The 16212-nt window shown below is 48.2% G+C and overlaps 1 protein-coding gene across 6 annotated transcripts in view; it reads left to right on the plus strand.

The window, feature by feature from the left end:
* Window positions 1-16212, plus strand: part of LRRC9 (leucine rich repeat containing 9) — an 89560-nt gene that overhangs the window by 54370 nt on the left and 18978 nt on the right. For all 6 annotated transcript variants that reach the window (XM_045015941.1, XM_045015945.1, XM_045015942.1 and 3 more), the window contains 5 exons: window positions 10149-10257; window positions 10694-10833; window positions 14384-14520; window positions 15494-15711; window positions 15902-15970. In XM_045015941.1, the coding sequence (XP_044871876.1) occupies window positions 10149-10257; window positions 10694-10833; window positions 14384-14520; window positions 15494-15711; window positions 15902-15970 (673 nt within the window). The remainder of the gene's footprint in view (window positions 1-10148; window positions 10258-10693; window positions 10834-14383; window positions 14521-15493; window positions 15712-15901; window positions 15971-16212) is intronic.

Genomic DNA, 16212 nt, shown 5'->3' on the forward strand with positions numbered 1-16212 from the left:
ATTTTTACCCTAGCAACTCCGGCGGGCCGGCTGGGCGCCCCCTGGAGTGGCGCCGCTATAGCACAGGATATATACCCCAGCCGGCCCGTCTGCTCCTTAGTTCCTTCTTTCCGCCCGTGACGGCCGTTGGAACAGTGGAGCACAGCTTAGCTGACCTCCACTTCCCTAGCTACTCGTAGTTTTCTCTCGTTCTGTTTATAGTTGTAGTTAACTCTGTTTGTTTGTAGAATAGTATAGTGTATTTATTTTACAGGGGTTGGGGTTTATCCCCTTCCCCTCACCCGGGGCCGGGTCCGATGCCCGGTCCACAGGGTTTTCTAATGCTCGGCCGGCCACAAGCCGCTGCCAACAAGAGATCTTCTCCTAAGTGCCTCGAGGGATCTTACCTCACAGATAAGTGCCGCATTTGTGAGGCCCTTAATCAGTGAACAAAGGGGAGCGGGGCTTTCGTTTTAAACAGCTCCTGAGGGAGGCAGCTCTTGCTCCTCCGCTCTCGGCGCCGAGCGCTAGTTAGTTTTCACGGCGCGCTCCCTCGGCACCGGACCGCGGTTGCCGCCAAGGCCTCCTGGCAACACCGTCGCTGACTCCGACGTACCCTCGGCATGGACCTCTCTCCTGGAGGATGAAGAGTTACTCCGGCCAGGCAAGAGCCGTCGAGTCCGGTGCTGGAAAGCTCCCCGGTACACACCGTGGTCGAGCTCGCCCGGAAGCTGCGTCTGAGCCGCCTGCTCCGCAGCCGAGCGCTATGCTCAGTCGGATCGCCCGGCACCGACGTCTGCCGCGGCACCGACAATATCCGCACCTTTCACTCCGGCCAGGCAAGAGCCGTTGAGTCCGGTGCTGGAAAGCTCCCCGGTATGGACCGTGGTCGAGCTCGCTATGAAGCTGCGTCCGAGCCGCCTGCTCCGCAGCCGAGCGCTATGCTCCGTCGGATCGCCTGGAACCGATGTCGGCCGCGGCACCGACAATATCCGCACCGTTAACTCCGGCCAGGCAAGGGCCGTCGAGTCAGGTGCCGGAAAGCTCCCCGGTACGCACCGTCGTCGAGCTCGCCCGGAAGCTGCGTCCGAGCCGCATGCTCCGCAGTCGAGCGCGATGTTCAGTCGGATCGCCCGGCACCGATGTCTGCCACGGCACCGACAGTATCCACACCGTTAGCTCCGGCCAGGCAAGAGCCGTTGAGTCCGGTGCTGGTAAGCTCCCCGGTACGGACCGTGGTCGAGCTCGCTAGGAAGCTGCGTCCGAGCCGCCTGCTCCGCAGCCGAGCGCTATGCTCCGTCGGATCGCCCGGCACCGATGTCTACCGCGGCACCGACAATGCCCGCACCATTAACTCCGGCCAGGCAAAAGCCGTCGAGTCCGGTGCTGGAACACTCCCCGGTATGGACCGTGGTCGAGCTCACTATGAAGCTGCATCCGGGGTGCCAGCTATGGTCGAGCTCACTATTCCCTCCACGCCGGAGACAGTGTCCACGGCGAGGGGGCTGATTGCAACGACAGCATCTACGCTGCCTCAACCCCCGGCACCGCCGGTGGGGGTTACATAATCGATGGGCAAGCCTGCCTTGATCAGACCACCCTACCTCGGCACCGCACAGCGGCACCGTTCAGGGTCGCGGTTCCGCAGATGTTCTCGGTCCCGTCACCGATCTAGGTCTCGGCGCCGTTCTCCCTGTTGGTACCAGTAGTGCTCGCGGCACCGGTCAGCATCCCGTTCGCCGGTCCGGGACACTCAGCTCCGATCAAGCCTCAGGCACCGCCCTCGGTCGACCGCCCGGCACAGCTTCGGTGGCAGGTCCCGTTCTCGGTACCGGTCTGTCTACCGGTACCAATCCCCGGGGCCGCATCGAGCGACGTCAGTTACAGACGGAGACTCTACCAAGAGCTTTCAGCTCCTCCAGGGCCATCCAGCCACGCATCAGTGTCGTCCCGTGCAGACACTTCATATGCGTAGCACTCTGTTTTCCGATGTGCCCTCCAGAGTCTTCGAGGAGACCTATCAGTGGTCATTCTGGACGCCGTGGGTGTACTACCACGCCAGAGGCGTACCGGTGATCCCATCTCGCTCCGTTCCCTCCGAGCTCTGGGTGCCAGAGGTGACAATTAGTCGTCCCCGTCCGACCGGTACAGAGCAACCCCCGGTTCGGCACCGGGCTCCCAGATCCCACCGAATCAGGAGGTCGTCTGTTGCATCACAGGAGCAGGAACAGAGCCCAAGCAGAGAGAGACTGTCTGTGTGTGTATACATCTCCCTTTATTCATTTCCCAGCATGCTCTTATATACAATATGGTAGTCAATCAATTACTAATTGATTAATCAAATCAACACAGCTGCAGCTGTAACCCATAGGGTAATTATCCTACACACCTGTATCCTATTTACAATTAGCTGGCCAATGAGAACAAGCCCAAGGCCAGTCCTTCACACACAACTCCCAGCATAATCAGCTCAGTATCTCACATTCTAATCCCACATCTCCCCCCTCTAATCAAAATAAAAAAAGAGGGAAAGGAAAAGAGGATAAAAAACATTCACAAGACATTTCCAACTTATAACAACATAACACCACAATCTATCACGAGCCAAAATTAAAACTTTATACCTGTTTTCAAAAGTTACTCTGTTTTGTAGATACGATCCTTAACATATAACCCCAAAACATCGAACAAACAAAAACAAGACACAACAGACAAATGATGTAAATTCTGCAGGATTCCCCCCTCACTGATCCCTCAGATGTCAGGCGATCAAACTGACACTGAGGGTGGGGGGAGGTCCTAGACACATCAAACCACATAACAACACAACAACAATTCTGGCCAGAAAACAGACAACACGAAACATAACAAAAACACAAGACATAAATTTTAACTCTAAATAATAAACACAAAATTTCTTTCAGGCACAGCAAAAATCATTTCAAACAAGTAACTCATTCACGGAGGATCAAACAGGAAAAGTCCTGACAGAGCTAACAAACAGTTCTCCTCCGGGGGCTCTGGTTCCACGGCACCTGGGCGCGTCTCGTAAGGCTCTCCGAAAGATGCAGCCAAGGCCAAACCCACTTCGCCGGTATGCACCTGGGACCTGCATCAGTGGCAACACACGCATAACCCCTGCCCCACGTTAGCAAGTCAACTGGTCCTTTCCATATTTGCTGCTGATAATCAAACCATTTGACCGAGGGTCGGGGGGCCGCACCCTGCTCTTCCCCAGTCATCCCGCTGACATGTTTAATCGCGGGGGGCACCTGGCTGTTTTTACCAAGATGTAACCAATTAAGCACGTGAAGAGCTTTCAGCAACCGAGCGGCAGGCGTCTTATCCAAGGCGTCTGCCCGCTCACTGCAAATCCCCCCTTTCTGTCTTAAGAGGAGCGCCTTCAGAGAGGCGTGAGCACGTTCAATAATAGCTTGTAGTTTGTCTGCTTCAGCCTGAAGGGCTTGGACAAGTAGTTCTTTGGCTTGTAGCTCTTTCTTAATTTCACTCAGCTCAAGAACAGCAGCTTTATAATGACGACGGTCATGCGCTGCACCTACTTTGGCTGCCGCAACCTGCTTTTTAAGGTTATTAACTTTTGACTTTTCTCTTTCTAAGGCAGTCTGTGAGGCTTGAATAAGTTGCCTCATTTGCTGATCCTCCTCCTCTTTACACTTTAGGACTGCTTGAACCCGGAAATTCAGCTGCACCAGGTCTGCCTCTCTCTTTGCTAGTACTGTTTCGGGGATGTTGCTGTGCTCTCGCAAAGCAGTGTTAGACTGACCAAGACCAGTGAGCTTCCCCCGTTCATGTTCCAGTTCGAGGGCCAACTTCTTGTTTATTTCTTCTAAACGTTTTATCTTCCTCCTGAAACCTCTAGATTCCTGAAGCTCCTGGCTGGTGAGTGAAATTACTTCTTGCAGCTCTGTCTCCAACATCATCTTACTGTGGCTAACAGCCTGCAGCTCTATCTCCAAAGCTTGAATCCTTTCATGGGAAGCCTGGTTATTTCCCCCATCAGCGATTTGTGCCCGTTCTTTTTGCACTGACTGGAGGTGGCTTTCTAATTCCACCATCTGCTGGTGAACCTGGGATACTTCCTTCTGAAGTCTTGAGCGTTCAACATCAATGGACTGCTTTTCACCTTGAAGTTCCAGTAGCTCCCGTTTTAATTCTTTCACTTCCAAATCCAGCCGCTTCTTTGTAGATTTCAATTCACTAATCAGCTGGTCCTGTGAACTTGCATCTCTTCGATAAGCTTCCACCATTACCTTTTGCTGTAGGAACTGCTCCTTTACTTTTTGGGTCTGTTTCTTCAGGCTGGCACTTTCCTGTTGCAGATTTTCCACCTGGCTCAATTGTGCCAAGATTTCTGATGCTGCCTCAGTACTTTCACCTAAGAAGTTTACTCCTACATCAAGTTCTTCTTTGCTTGCTTTTGCTGCCTGCAGAGCTACCTCTAAGACAATCTTCTCATTCTGCAAATATTGGATCGTATCATTCTTGGCCTCAAACTCCTCCAGTCTTCTCTGCGTGGTGAGCCATACTGGACTCAGGGAGAAAGCCTCCTCATCGCCCTGAGTCACCGATTTCCAAAGCTCACAGCCCAGCCGATCCCAAACAGTTTTAACGGAAAGTCCCCTTCTTCGTCCCCACCGCAACAGGCGGGATAACGCATCAGAGGGGAACTTTTCTCCCCGCCGCTCCGTGATGCGTGTCACCGTCTTCTCCTCTGTTGACGCAGCGGTTCCCATATTAGCTGCTCACCTCTGAGCTCAGGTGCGCCTCCCTTTTCAGATGCCCTGCAGCTTGCCGCTCAACACTGAGCTCAGGTGCGCCCCTTTTTTTTTTTTTTTTTTTTTTTTTTATACCAACGGGTTATTTCTTAGACCTCAAAGTCATGTTACAAACACAAGGTAAAATCTGCCCCATGCAACATGCTTCACTTTTGTTTCCAAGTGTAGATTCGCACGTCAGAAAATATTGCTCCCTTATAAACTCTCACACGTACACAGGCTGTTGGCTGGCTGACTTCTGCCTCTTCTCCTCCACACACACGGATTTTTTTTTTTTCCAGGCCTTTCAAATTGCCTGTAAGTAACAAACGCATGTAGCTCCCGTTCCTGATTTCTCCTCTCTCTGCCACGCTCCAAACTTGCCAAAAGGGAGCCGCGCAGACACTAGTTGAAGATTCACTGAGCGCACCCAGGCTGAGCGCGGCATTTCTCACTGGAGCTTTTCGGAAAAGCCCTTGCAAAGGCGTTTTGTTTTTGTTGCAGGTGACACCAGAGCCCTGTTAGACTCCCTGCTCCGGGAACGCCGCTCCAGCGCCTGTGACAAGCGCCTGGCAGGGACGATACCGCAAGGCATCAGCGCTGGCTCAGGAACAGGGGCCAGGTGGGACCCAAGCCCCCCTTTCTGTCTTAGCCCCCTGCCCGCTGCGTCTTCACAGCGCCGGGAAGTTTTCCGGAGCGCGGCTCCTCCGCCTCTCTCCCCCTCCTGCGGCGGGGGATCTCGGACGCCGGGTTTTTTTTTGTTTTTTTTTCAGGCCAGCGATACCATGGCCCGCAGCTTCTCCACCATTTGTTGCATCACATCAGGGTCACCATTTGTTGCATCACAGGAGCAGGAACAGAGCCCAAGCAGAGAGAGACTGTCTGTGTGTGTATACATCTCCCTTTATTCATTTCCCAGCATGCTCTTATATACAATATGGTAGTCAATCAATTACTAATTGATTAATCAAATCAACACAGCTGCAGCTGTAACCCATAGGGTAATTATCCTACACACCTGTATCCTATTTACAATTAGCTGGCCAATGAGAACAAGCCCAAGGCCAGTCCTTCACACACAACTCCCAGCATAATCAGCTCAGTATCTCACATTCTAATCCCACAGTCGTCCAGGAGCTCGAGCCCACACAGGACCCGCTTGTCCCGGGCCTTTCTTCTTCCTCCTCCCCAGATGAGGCGGGGGCAGGAACATACCCCTCCGGCCCTCCTCTAATCGAAATGCGACCAGCCCCTAAATCCAAAGAGGCTGGGCGTGTGGTCTTACTGGGCCATAAGATGTACCCGGAGGGGGCCCTGCAACTTCGTGTAGCGAACCAGCAAGCCCTGCTTATCCGCTACTGTGGGTGGCGGTGGGCAAATTTACAGAGTCGGTTCTTCGGAACTCCCGTCAAGAGTTCGATGCCCTCCTGCAGCAAAGGACGGAGCTGGAGAGAGCTTCCCTCCAGGCCTCGTTGGACGCAGCTGACTCCGCTGCCATGACTCTGGCCTCGGGTGTTGCCACGCGGCGCGTTTCAGGACTCCAGTTATCGAGCCTTCCCTCGCAGCTGCGGCACGCTATACAGATCTTGCCCTTCAGTGGCACAGGCCTGTTCTCTGACAACACTGGCCCTAGGCTGCAGAACCTAAAGGGCAGCAGGGTCACTTTGCTCTCTCTCTCTCTCGGCATGCACACACCGGTAATTCAGCGCCGACGCTTCCGTCCCCAACCTCCGCTCTTACTCTGCGCCTTGACAAGGTCAGGACATGGCCAGCGGGCGTGGCTTACACGGTCGTGGCCATCAATCCGCACCCCAAAGGAGCCAGAATTAGGGTCCTTCTGACCACCAATGGGGCAAAAGCCTACCCATCCTTGCCCCTCCTAAGGACCCCTCTCACGAGCGATTCCTCTGGCAAGAGGTGCGGACGCTCCTCCTCATCGGAGCTATACAGGAGGTACCTAAGGACGAAACCTATTCCCCTAAGCGAAGGGAGGTCTCAGACCTATCCTAGGCCTGCAGGAACTCAACAAGTCACGATGCAGATGAGTTCCGCATGGTACCCAGGGCGACCGTCATCCCATCCTGGGATCCCGGAGACTGGTACGCCGCCCTCGATATGAAGGGCGCGTGTTTTTCACGTTGCCATTTCTCTTCCACACAGAAGGTACCCTCGGTTTGGGGCCTACCATCGTTATTCCCAGTATACGGCCCTCCCGGTTGGCCTCTATACAGCCCAGGGGTATTCAAGGTGCATGGCTGTAATCGCCGCCTTTCTTCGCCACCGTCTGATACACGTTCTCCGTGTCTAGACGAGTGGCTCATTCGAAGAACCCCCGGGCCCAAAGTACCAGTCATGTGGGCATCGACACGAACCTTTTCCTGTGTCTAGGCCTGATGATCAATAGTAAAATCCACTCTGATTCCCATATAGGGAAGGGAATTCATTGGGGCCGTCCTGGACTCCAGACTCGCCAGAGCCTGCTTTCCTCAGCCTTGGTTTCAGGCGAGGGTAACAATTGTACAAGGTCTACGGACCTTCCCGCCAACTTGGGCTCGCTCTTGCCTCGGTTTCCTGAGTCACATGGCTGTCTACACGTTTGCAACTAAACATACCAGGCTTTGCCTCTGTTCACTTCAATCGTGGCTCACCTGGGGGTGCCACCTGGGCAGAGATGGCATACTCGTGGTCGTCTCGTTTCCACCGAGCAGCCTAGGCTCCCTCGACCGGGAGTCGGCGTCCTCCCCGGTGTATCCGGGGATGCTGTTTCACTCACCCCTCGGGGTCCGTCGTGACAGACAGCCCATCTCTCGGCTGGGTGCGCACCTGGTGTAGTTTCGCACTCACGGCCTTCGGTCAGCGCAAGAGCTGGCCTTACACATCAATGTCCGAGAGCTGAGAGCAGTCTGCCTTGTGTACCAGGCGATTCAGCTGGCGGATCGTCTCAGCAGATCCTTCCTGTCTCACAAGTGGTGGTTTCCTCCCGTCTTTATCTATTCCGTTTTCCAGAAGTGGGTCTTCCCCCGCATAGCCCTCCTCGCTTTCGCGAGAACGGAAAGAGGGAGAGAAATTCTCCTCGTTCCAAGGCCTCTCCCCAGGCTCGGTCTTGGAGGATTTTCCTGAGGCCATGGATCAGCCATCTGCCGTACGCTGTCCACTGTCCCCGCTGGTTCACAAGGTCCTGCTCAAACTCCGCAGGGACAGAGCGCCCCTGATCAGGTTCGCTCCAGTGTAACCTGGGCAGCACTGGCACACCATGTTGCTACACCTGTCGGTAGCAACCCTCTTGGCACAGACCCCATGACGCGGAATCACGACAACCTTCACCACCCGGTCTTGTAATCCCTGCACCTCACAGCAGGACTCCTGCGTGGCTAAACCGATCCAAGTTACGTTGTTCGGCCTCGGTTCTACGGGATTCTCCGGGGTGGTAGAAAATTCGTCCATTCGATTAAAGTATCTGGCCGAGTGGAAGCGTTTCTCCTGCTGCTCCGAAACGCGCAATGTTTCTCCCGCCGAGATCCCGCTCCGTTCCATCTGGTTCCTCAGGGCTTGGACCGTTTATGCACCCTCCCCCGAAGTGGGGCCCCACCATAAACCTGGCTCTTCAATCTGGTTCTACCCAGTTTTATGACTGCCCTATTCGAGCCAATGTCAACATGCTCATTGATATAACTGTCCTGCAAGGCAGTTTCCTGTAGTCTTTCCTGCGGCCACACGAGTCTCCGAGCTTCAGACTCTCACAATAGGCCCAAGGGATACTGTGTTCCTCAAGGACAAGGGCAGTTATTACCACGTCCGACCTGCCTCCCCAAGGAGGTGTCGGCCTTTTATATCCACCAGGATATCTTCCTTCCGGTCTTATTTCCGAAGCCACTCTCTGTGCAAGGAGAGCAACGGTTGCCCTCCTTCGACATCTGCAGGGCGTCCGCAATCTATATCTAGCGGACAGAGCCCTCTCGTAACGCCCCCACAACCTTCATCGTACCGGCATACCGGACGAAGGGCATACCTGTCTCCTCCTAGAGGATTTCATCTTCAATGACGTTATGCATCTGCACCTCTTCTGTTTCGGCCCATGTGCCATAGAGCCACCTTGCTGCACATTCCGCCAGGGCTCACGCTTCTCAGCTGCCTTCCTGGCTCGCATTCCCTTTCGGGGGATGTGCTGTACACCTACCTGGTCCTCGGTCCACACCTTTGCCTCATTGGTCCGGGAGTCCAGAGCTGTTGCAGCCTCTGGCTTAGCGGTTGCGTTCTGCAACATCTAACTCCGACCCCACCGCCTACGTAAGGCTTGGGAATCACCTAACTGGAATGCATAGGAGCAATCACTCGAAGAAGAAAAGACGGTTACTCACCGTAGTAACTGTTGTTCTTCGAGATGTGTTGCTCCTATCCATTCCAGACCCGCCCTCCTTCCCCACTGTCGGAGTAGCCGGCAAGAAGGAACTAAGGAGCGGACGGGCCGGCTGGGGTATATATCCTGTGCTATAGCGGCGCCACTCCAGGGGGTGCCCAGCCGGCCCGCCGGAGTTGCTAGGGTAAAAATCTTCCGAAGAGCCGTGCACGCGCGGCGCGCACACCTAACTGGAATGGATAGGAGCAACACATCTCGAAGAACAACAGTTACTACGGTGAGTAACCGTCTTTTATGAAAGGTTTTAAGGCAATATTAAAATACGTCTTGTGTATCTTTGATTGTATAGCTTTCAGCTTCTGTAGAGGGATATTATCTCACGAGGTCTAATTTCTTGAAGTAGCTTATTTATAACACTGCAGGTGAAGGAATCCATTCAAGCGATGGTATTCTCTGATCTGGGAGCTGTCCCTCTTCTGCTTTCTTTCTCCTCAGTTGACTCTGTCTCGTAACACACATCTTCAAACTAGGCATGTGATCCAGCTGGGATACTTTCACAATCTACACAGTACTGCAGCAGGCTGTGGGGAGGATGTAGACTGGAGGGCGGGACCACTGTCTATATAAATGCAGATCCTGTGGCATTACTGTACTATGCAAACAGCATGGAGGGGGCTTCAGCCAGTATTTCAGCCCATACATTGGAGAGGTTGCCATGGGAGTCTGCAGCATACCTGCAGTGGGGTAGATTTCACTTCCTCGAGCCCTCACCTCTCATACTTCAGACACTTAAAGTGTAAATACTCAGACTTCATGTGGGAGAAGTGGATTTTGCCTTTAACATGGGAATTATATCAACTCTGTATTACTGCACATGAGAAAACAGCACAATGTATTTATTGTAGAGTTTTATCAGGATGCTCCTGTAAAAGGAAGGTGTTAGATTTCTGGTGAGAAATGTAACATCAGTAGACCTGGTCAGGAAATCTGTGCCCCATGATACCTTTTTCTGTAATTATTTTCTTTATCCAATTCAGAACGGTGGATCTTGTACCAGCAGACCAGTTTAGAAATGTTTGTAATGTGAATTTACAGAACAACAATCTCACCTCTTTCAGTGGTTTAATCTTCTTGCCTAACGTCAAGGTGAGTTAATCCTATTTTTATAGTGACAGTAAGTATCTTCTCTCTTTATATAAAGTTCTAAATCTCTTTATTCCTGCCTGACAGATTTCTTTTATAATAGAGCAAGGGGAAATCTTTATTACATTACTTATATTATATACTAATTTACTAAATACAGCTTTCTAAAGTTATTTTAGTCAGCAGAATTCATACAGTACAAATGAGTCACAAAAAGACTAAAAACCACTTATTTAACCATGTGCTGAAATAAATTGACCACTAGCCTATCTATTGCATCAAGAACTTTTGAAGCCCTGAATACCAGTGATTCAGCACCAATCTGTTGTTAGCTCATTATCTGAATTTGAAAGAGCAGAGAGATGTTGTAACTGGCACCTTTGCTACTATATTAGCAGAGCAGTTTTCTGTTTCATTCCCTGTGGTTTGCTTTATGCAGATATTGTGTCTGAATTACAATCACATTGAATCAGTACTGCCCAGACAAAAGCCTCAAAATCACTTAACAAACAGGCAGCAGCTGTACCAGAAAGTGACCTCTAGTGGCTATGGACAGCAAGGACCTTCAAAAGGAAACAGGTACTGTTACATTTTAAAATGAACTTTTGTAATTCTTGTATTCTTTTGCTGAAAAAGGCAGTCCCTGGAGGACGATGAGCCTGGGATACTCTCTTCGCCCCATCTAACTTGAGCTGTCTTCTGGCAAGGAAGCCCAGTGGCCTTTTGCCACCCACTCAGGCATCTCTGACATCACTGGGAGCATCCAGCCGGTCTCTCTCCTAGGCTCTTTGGCTCACTTCTTCCATCCTCAGTTATTGGGATAGGAGGGGGACCGGCAGTGTAGGATTGCCCCTTCTCTCCCCACTCCCTTCAGGGGGGGAAAGTGTGCTACTCCCAATCTGCAACAGCAGTGGCTACTCCTTCAGCCGCCACTGACCCTTTAACTCTGTGGCTCAGAGACACCCTAGAGTGCACTGACTCAGACTGAAGCACAAAGAAGTTGAGTGAAGGTCAATCTCTGGCAGACCCAGGAACAGAAAACAAGTGCTGCTTGCTCTAACCACCAGACACAGTGCCTCTCATCAGCTTCTGGACTCATGGAAGTCAAACTAATTATCCCAGTCTTCTCTTCTCCCGCTCTTCTTGTACAGCATTGCATAACTGGGCAGATATATTATGGGGCTTGTCTTCCTCTCAAGCATTTGGTATTGATCACAAGCAAGTTATCTGACTCCATGGTCATTGATTTGATCTGGTATGGCATGTTTATAGGTCTCTAATCAGGCCTGTCAGGGACATTAAGTACTTGAAATCTTTAAAAGCTGTAAAAAGTCCTGCTATAATATTGAATCACTGTAATCTTGATACTGAGGTAATAGTACACCTCTTTGAGCCGAAACTGTGAAAACTCTGCTACTTTTAGACATTCAAGTATTCTGATGGCAGTCACAACCACTTATTAGAATCTGTGAGCCCCATGCCATAGTGACTGATTCATGCTACTATTTGTATAATAGAGTCAAGCAGTGCTTTTGCATATTCATCCAAACTTCCTTCTTATTATGTCTAGTCAGAGCAATCTTTTATCTGCCAATAATCCCTTCTCCTATCCCATCTCCTAAAAGAGCTCTTTTTCTCATCCCCTGCAGCAGAAATCCATACCGATTTTTTTTCTTTCTTTTGGCACCAACACATTAGGTCAGTTTATGTCCTGAAGAACTTTTTCAAATCAGCTTTCAGTTTGCATTTCTCATTTTTGCATTCTAACAGGACTGAAACTTCAGGAACAGGTCAAGTTTCATTCAGTCAGGTCTTTACAACTTTGACAGTGTCTATAGCCAATTTCAGTCCGATCCCATCAGCCAAGACTTGCCAAACTGCTCCCCAGAGTTCCCTCCATGCTTTTAGGAAATATTATTAGTGACAGAGCAGCACAGAGAAATGTAAGATTTGGTTGTATATATGTGTATTTCTCAAATGAGTGTCCAGCGCTTCCCTCCTCCATTTTTTGTGTTCATTTGGCATATGTATGTATTTATTTTTTGTCCCAAACTCTCCTCCTCCTTTAGGGGACATGATTAATTTAAGGGACAGTAAGATTCAATTGGGAATGGGAAGCTTCTGTACAAAAGGCATGCGTTTGTTTTTAGTTCTTTTTGGGGGAAAGGGTACTGGCTGAAATAGGCATGTGGCAATTCTTCAAAAAGAGTCATATTTTTGGAGTTTGTTGTACCCTACCCCACACACATCCACATCATGTATTATTTGAAAGCTTATTTGATGTATACTAGGATCAGGTGTGATGTGGAGCTGTCGAGTGGTGTCGTAAGGTTGTAGGCAAGGTGATACAATGGTACCCAAAATAAGAAAGATGTCATTCTTTGCTCAGTTCCAAAAATACTGCACTATGACTAGTTTTTATTAATTTCAGCACCATAATGTTGTGTTTTATTGATCAAAGCTGCCAAACAACAATGTATTATAAGATTTTTATTGGTTTTGCATGGACAACTATTTTATTCAGAAATGATTAAGCAGTTTAGCATGCAGCAAAAATGGCAAATATCAGCATTTTGCCGTATACTAACAATGTTTTCACATTGCATATTCTTAAATAAAAAAGTGTCTCACAAGTGTTTACAAAAGCATTTCAACTGAAATGTACTAACCAGATCTGTCTCATACTGAAAATTGTGCACCAGTAGCAGTAGATTGCTGACCAGTTTGTACTGCATAATGGGTAGATATAAATGTACATTTATGTAGGTTTTAATTTGCAACTGCTATGTATACAGTGCTAGCCTTTGAAATATTCTAGAAAACTAGCTTTTTAATTCAGTGACACTTATGCACATGTAACCCTTCTGCCAGGTGGAGCCAGCTGCAACAAGGGCCAGGTTCAGTATCTAGGGGTTCCTTTTCAACAATACAACCAGCTCGAGCCCCCACCCAGTAACCTGGGACAATAACACACCACCCCCTGGGCGCCTCTAAGAGGCAATACTTCCCCTCTCGCAAGCACAGAGTCTGAGGATAGCAAAAACTTTTAATAAAAGGAGGGAAATAACTCAGAATTAATTTGGGAAACACTGCAACTAGGGTTCATAAACAAACCATGAGCAAAAGATCCATCCCCAAGTAAGTTGGACAGTGTCCTTTTCCCCTCTGGTTCATAAGTCTAGCAACCCAAAAGTCCCTTAAACATTCCCATGCCTTCTCTGCACCCTACTCACAGTTGCTGTGCTTGGCCAGTGCTTAAATTCTCTCTTCCAGCTGATTTGGTTCATAATTATTAGATTTGTGAAATTGGCTTTTTTAAAGCATTAGGTATGTTATAAATCACTGGTTTGAACTTTACTCTGCACATAACAGTGTAATCAAGTCATGATCACTTGCACCTAAGCAACCACTAAAATTAGTGGTTTAATGAGAATTCAGGTTGCTCTGCACCTTCAGGAATCATTCAGCTACCTGTGTGACTGGGTCATGAGGCAGTGGCAAAGCTGAAATAAGAACTCAGGCACTGGCAGGAACTCCTTTCTCAATCTATCATACCACACTGCTTCATTATGGTCATATGTTACAAAAATGAAGCTTTTATAAGTAAAGTAGTAAGATATTGCATGCTGTTGTTTGGTTTTGCCACACCATCACATGGCTGTTGTGAGAATACAGGCAAAGGTTACATAAATATTTTACTAAATTAAACAGTAATTTCCAGCTGTTCCCATTATATATATTCAGGCCTTTTGTGGGCAGAAGAGTGGTTTTCCATGTTTGTTGGATTTCCATGGTCTGCATCCAGTAAAACCTGGCCTATCTTCCGTAAGCACAGAAGTCTGTATAAAGCTATTGAAACTTCAAAAACTAGATTTCTTTCTGTGCTTTTTAGTCTTTCTGTAGTAGACAGGTATAATTTCTATTGTACTGGTCCAGTTAGTAAATTCCTGTTTACCTACATAAAGTGTCTATAACTGATACTAATGGGAGAGAAATGCTTAAATTACTCCTGTTCTTTTTGCGGATACAGACTAACACGGCTGCTACTCTGAAGCTTAAATTACTGTTTACAGGGAGAAATGTTTGGAAATTATCTGGCCTCATGTTCCTACTTGCTTCATTGTTTTAGGGATGCAGGATTTGGTGAAAATCTGCCCCCAATAATGCAAAGTTTAGAAGTTCTTCATTTGGGCTACAATGGGATTAGTAACTTGGCCCAGCTACAGCTTAGTCGGCTAAAAAATTTGAAACTGCTGTTTCTACAGGGTAAGTAATAAGAGCATTTGTTTATATTTGTGCAGCCCGTATATAATGTTCTACAGGGAAGCTAACTTTGATTCCAGTCCTGCAAACACTGGCCAACCCAGAGCCAAGCTCAACTCAACTATGGGGATGCTCTAATTTATGCCATTGGTTTAGGGTTCTTTAGGTATAGTATAGTGAACCTCCTCACACCCTCCCATAATCCCTCCCCAACCCTGACACACCCCTACATTGAAAAGAGAAGGGACAGCGAGTGCACAAAGATGCCTCTGCCAGTTTTATGCCAGGGGTATTCCCTTGTGCCAAAGAAATTCCTTGCTGGCTATTTGTGGCTAGAATCTGTCCCCTTTATGCCCTGGGGCTGAATCTCAGTTGAGAATCTCGCTTACAGCACTTACTCCAATGAGTAGCTCCATGGACATCACTGGGACTACCCATGGTAGTAAGTGCTTGTAAGACTGGAACCATTAATTGAGAGAGCTTGATCCTGACAAATATGATACCATGTCATTAAAATCCAGCTATTTTACAGCATTTGAACAACCATAATGATTTGATCTTAGTCCTCTTCAGCAGCCTAACTATTAATTAGAAAGATAATTTGCTTTAAATAAAGATTAGCCAAGCAATTTTGGATCTCTAGAAGCATGGAGGAACTTCCTTATAATATAAAGCAAGATAATACTTCCCAAAGGAGAAAGTTCAAGGAGCAACACTGCAGTAGCTGTAATGGTATAGAGAAGGCCCATTGGGCACTCAAATTCATCCTTTTCTGAACACAGTAATGAAGAGGCACTCTGTGGTATTGGAAGGCAGTACATTTAAAATGAATCCGAAGAAATGCCTTTTTACACAGTGTATAGGTAATCTGGGAAGTTCTCTACCACAGTCTGTTTTTGTGAAGAGTTGTTTTGTGCTACAATCAAATACCAACTGCATTTCATCTCACTTCCCACATATAATCTTGGTTCATCAGGTAATGAAATCAGTCAGATCGAAGGACTTGAAGGTCTACAGCTTCTGCAGGACTTGGTGTTGGATCATAACCGTGTCAAAACAATTGCAGAGGGCTCCTTTGCTAGACAGAACTCCCTTTTGGCACTTCACCTAGAGGAAAACCGACTACGCGAACTGAACAACTTACAGCCTTTAGTAAAATTACAGAAACTTTTCCTGGGACTTAATAAAATTCAGGTAAAATATATTGGTGTTGAGACTATAGATTCAGTGGGCCAGATATTGAGATCCTTATTCAGACAAAATTCTCATTACCTTCAGTGGTTTTGCCTGGGTAAAGACCGCTGCATTTGGCCAAAGTAAATAAATTTGGCTCCGAGGCTTTGAAATGTGATAACATATAACTTATTTTTTAACTTGTGAACAGGAATTGTCTGAACTGGAAAAACTTGAAGGTGTTCCTAGTCTTAAAGAGCTTTCAATATATGGAAATCCAGTGAGTATGTTACTTTGTATGATCATGTATACTAGATATATATTTAAGTTTATTGTTGTGGGTAATTAACCTTTCTAATTCATTATAGTTGGGAATTTCTCCCTAATGAACTACTAAGTTCCAGTCACTTACCGTTTTGTAGTCATAATATGGATGTTGATTTATCTCTTAGTGCCTGTCAGGTTGGTGATTTGAGTACAATCATTCTTTTACATATTATTCTTTTCAGTGCTGCAAGGTAA

Source organism: Mauremys mutica, chromosome 4 (genome assembly GCF_020497125.1).
Source record: "Mauremys mutica isolate MM-2020 ecotype Southern chromosome 4, ASM2049712v1, whole genome shotgun sequence".
NCBI lineage: Eukaryota > Metazoa > Chordata > Testudines > Geoemydidae > Mauremys > Mauremys mutica.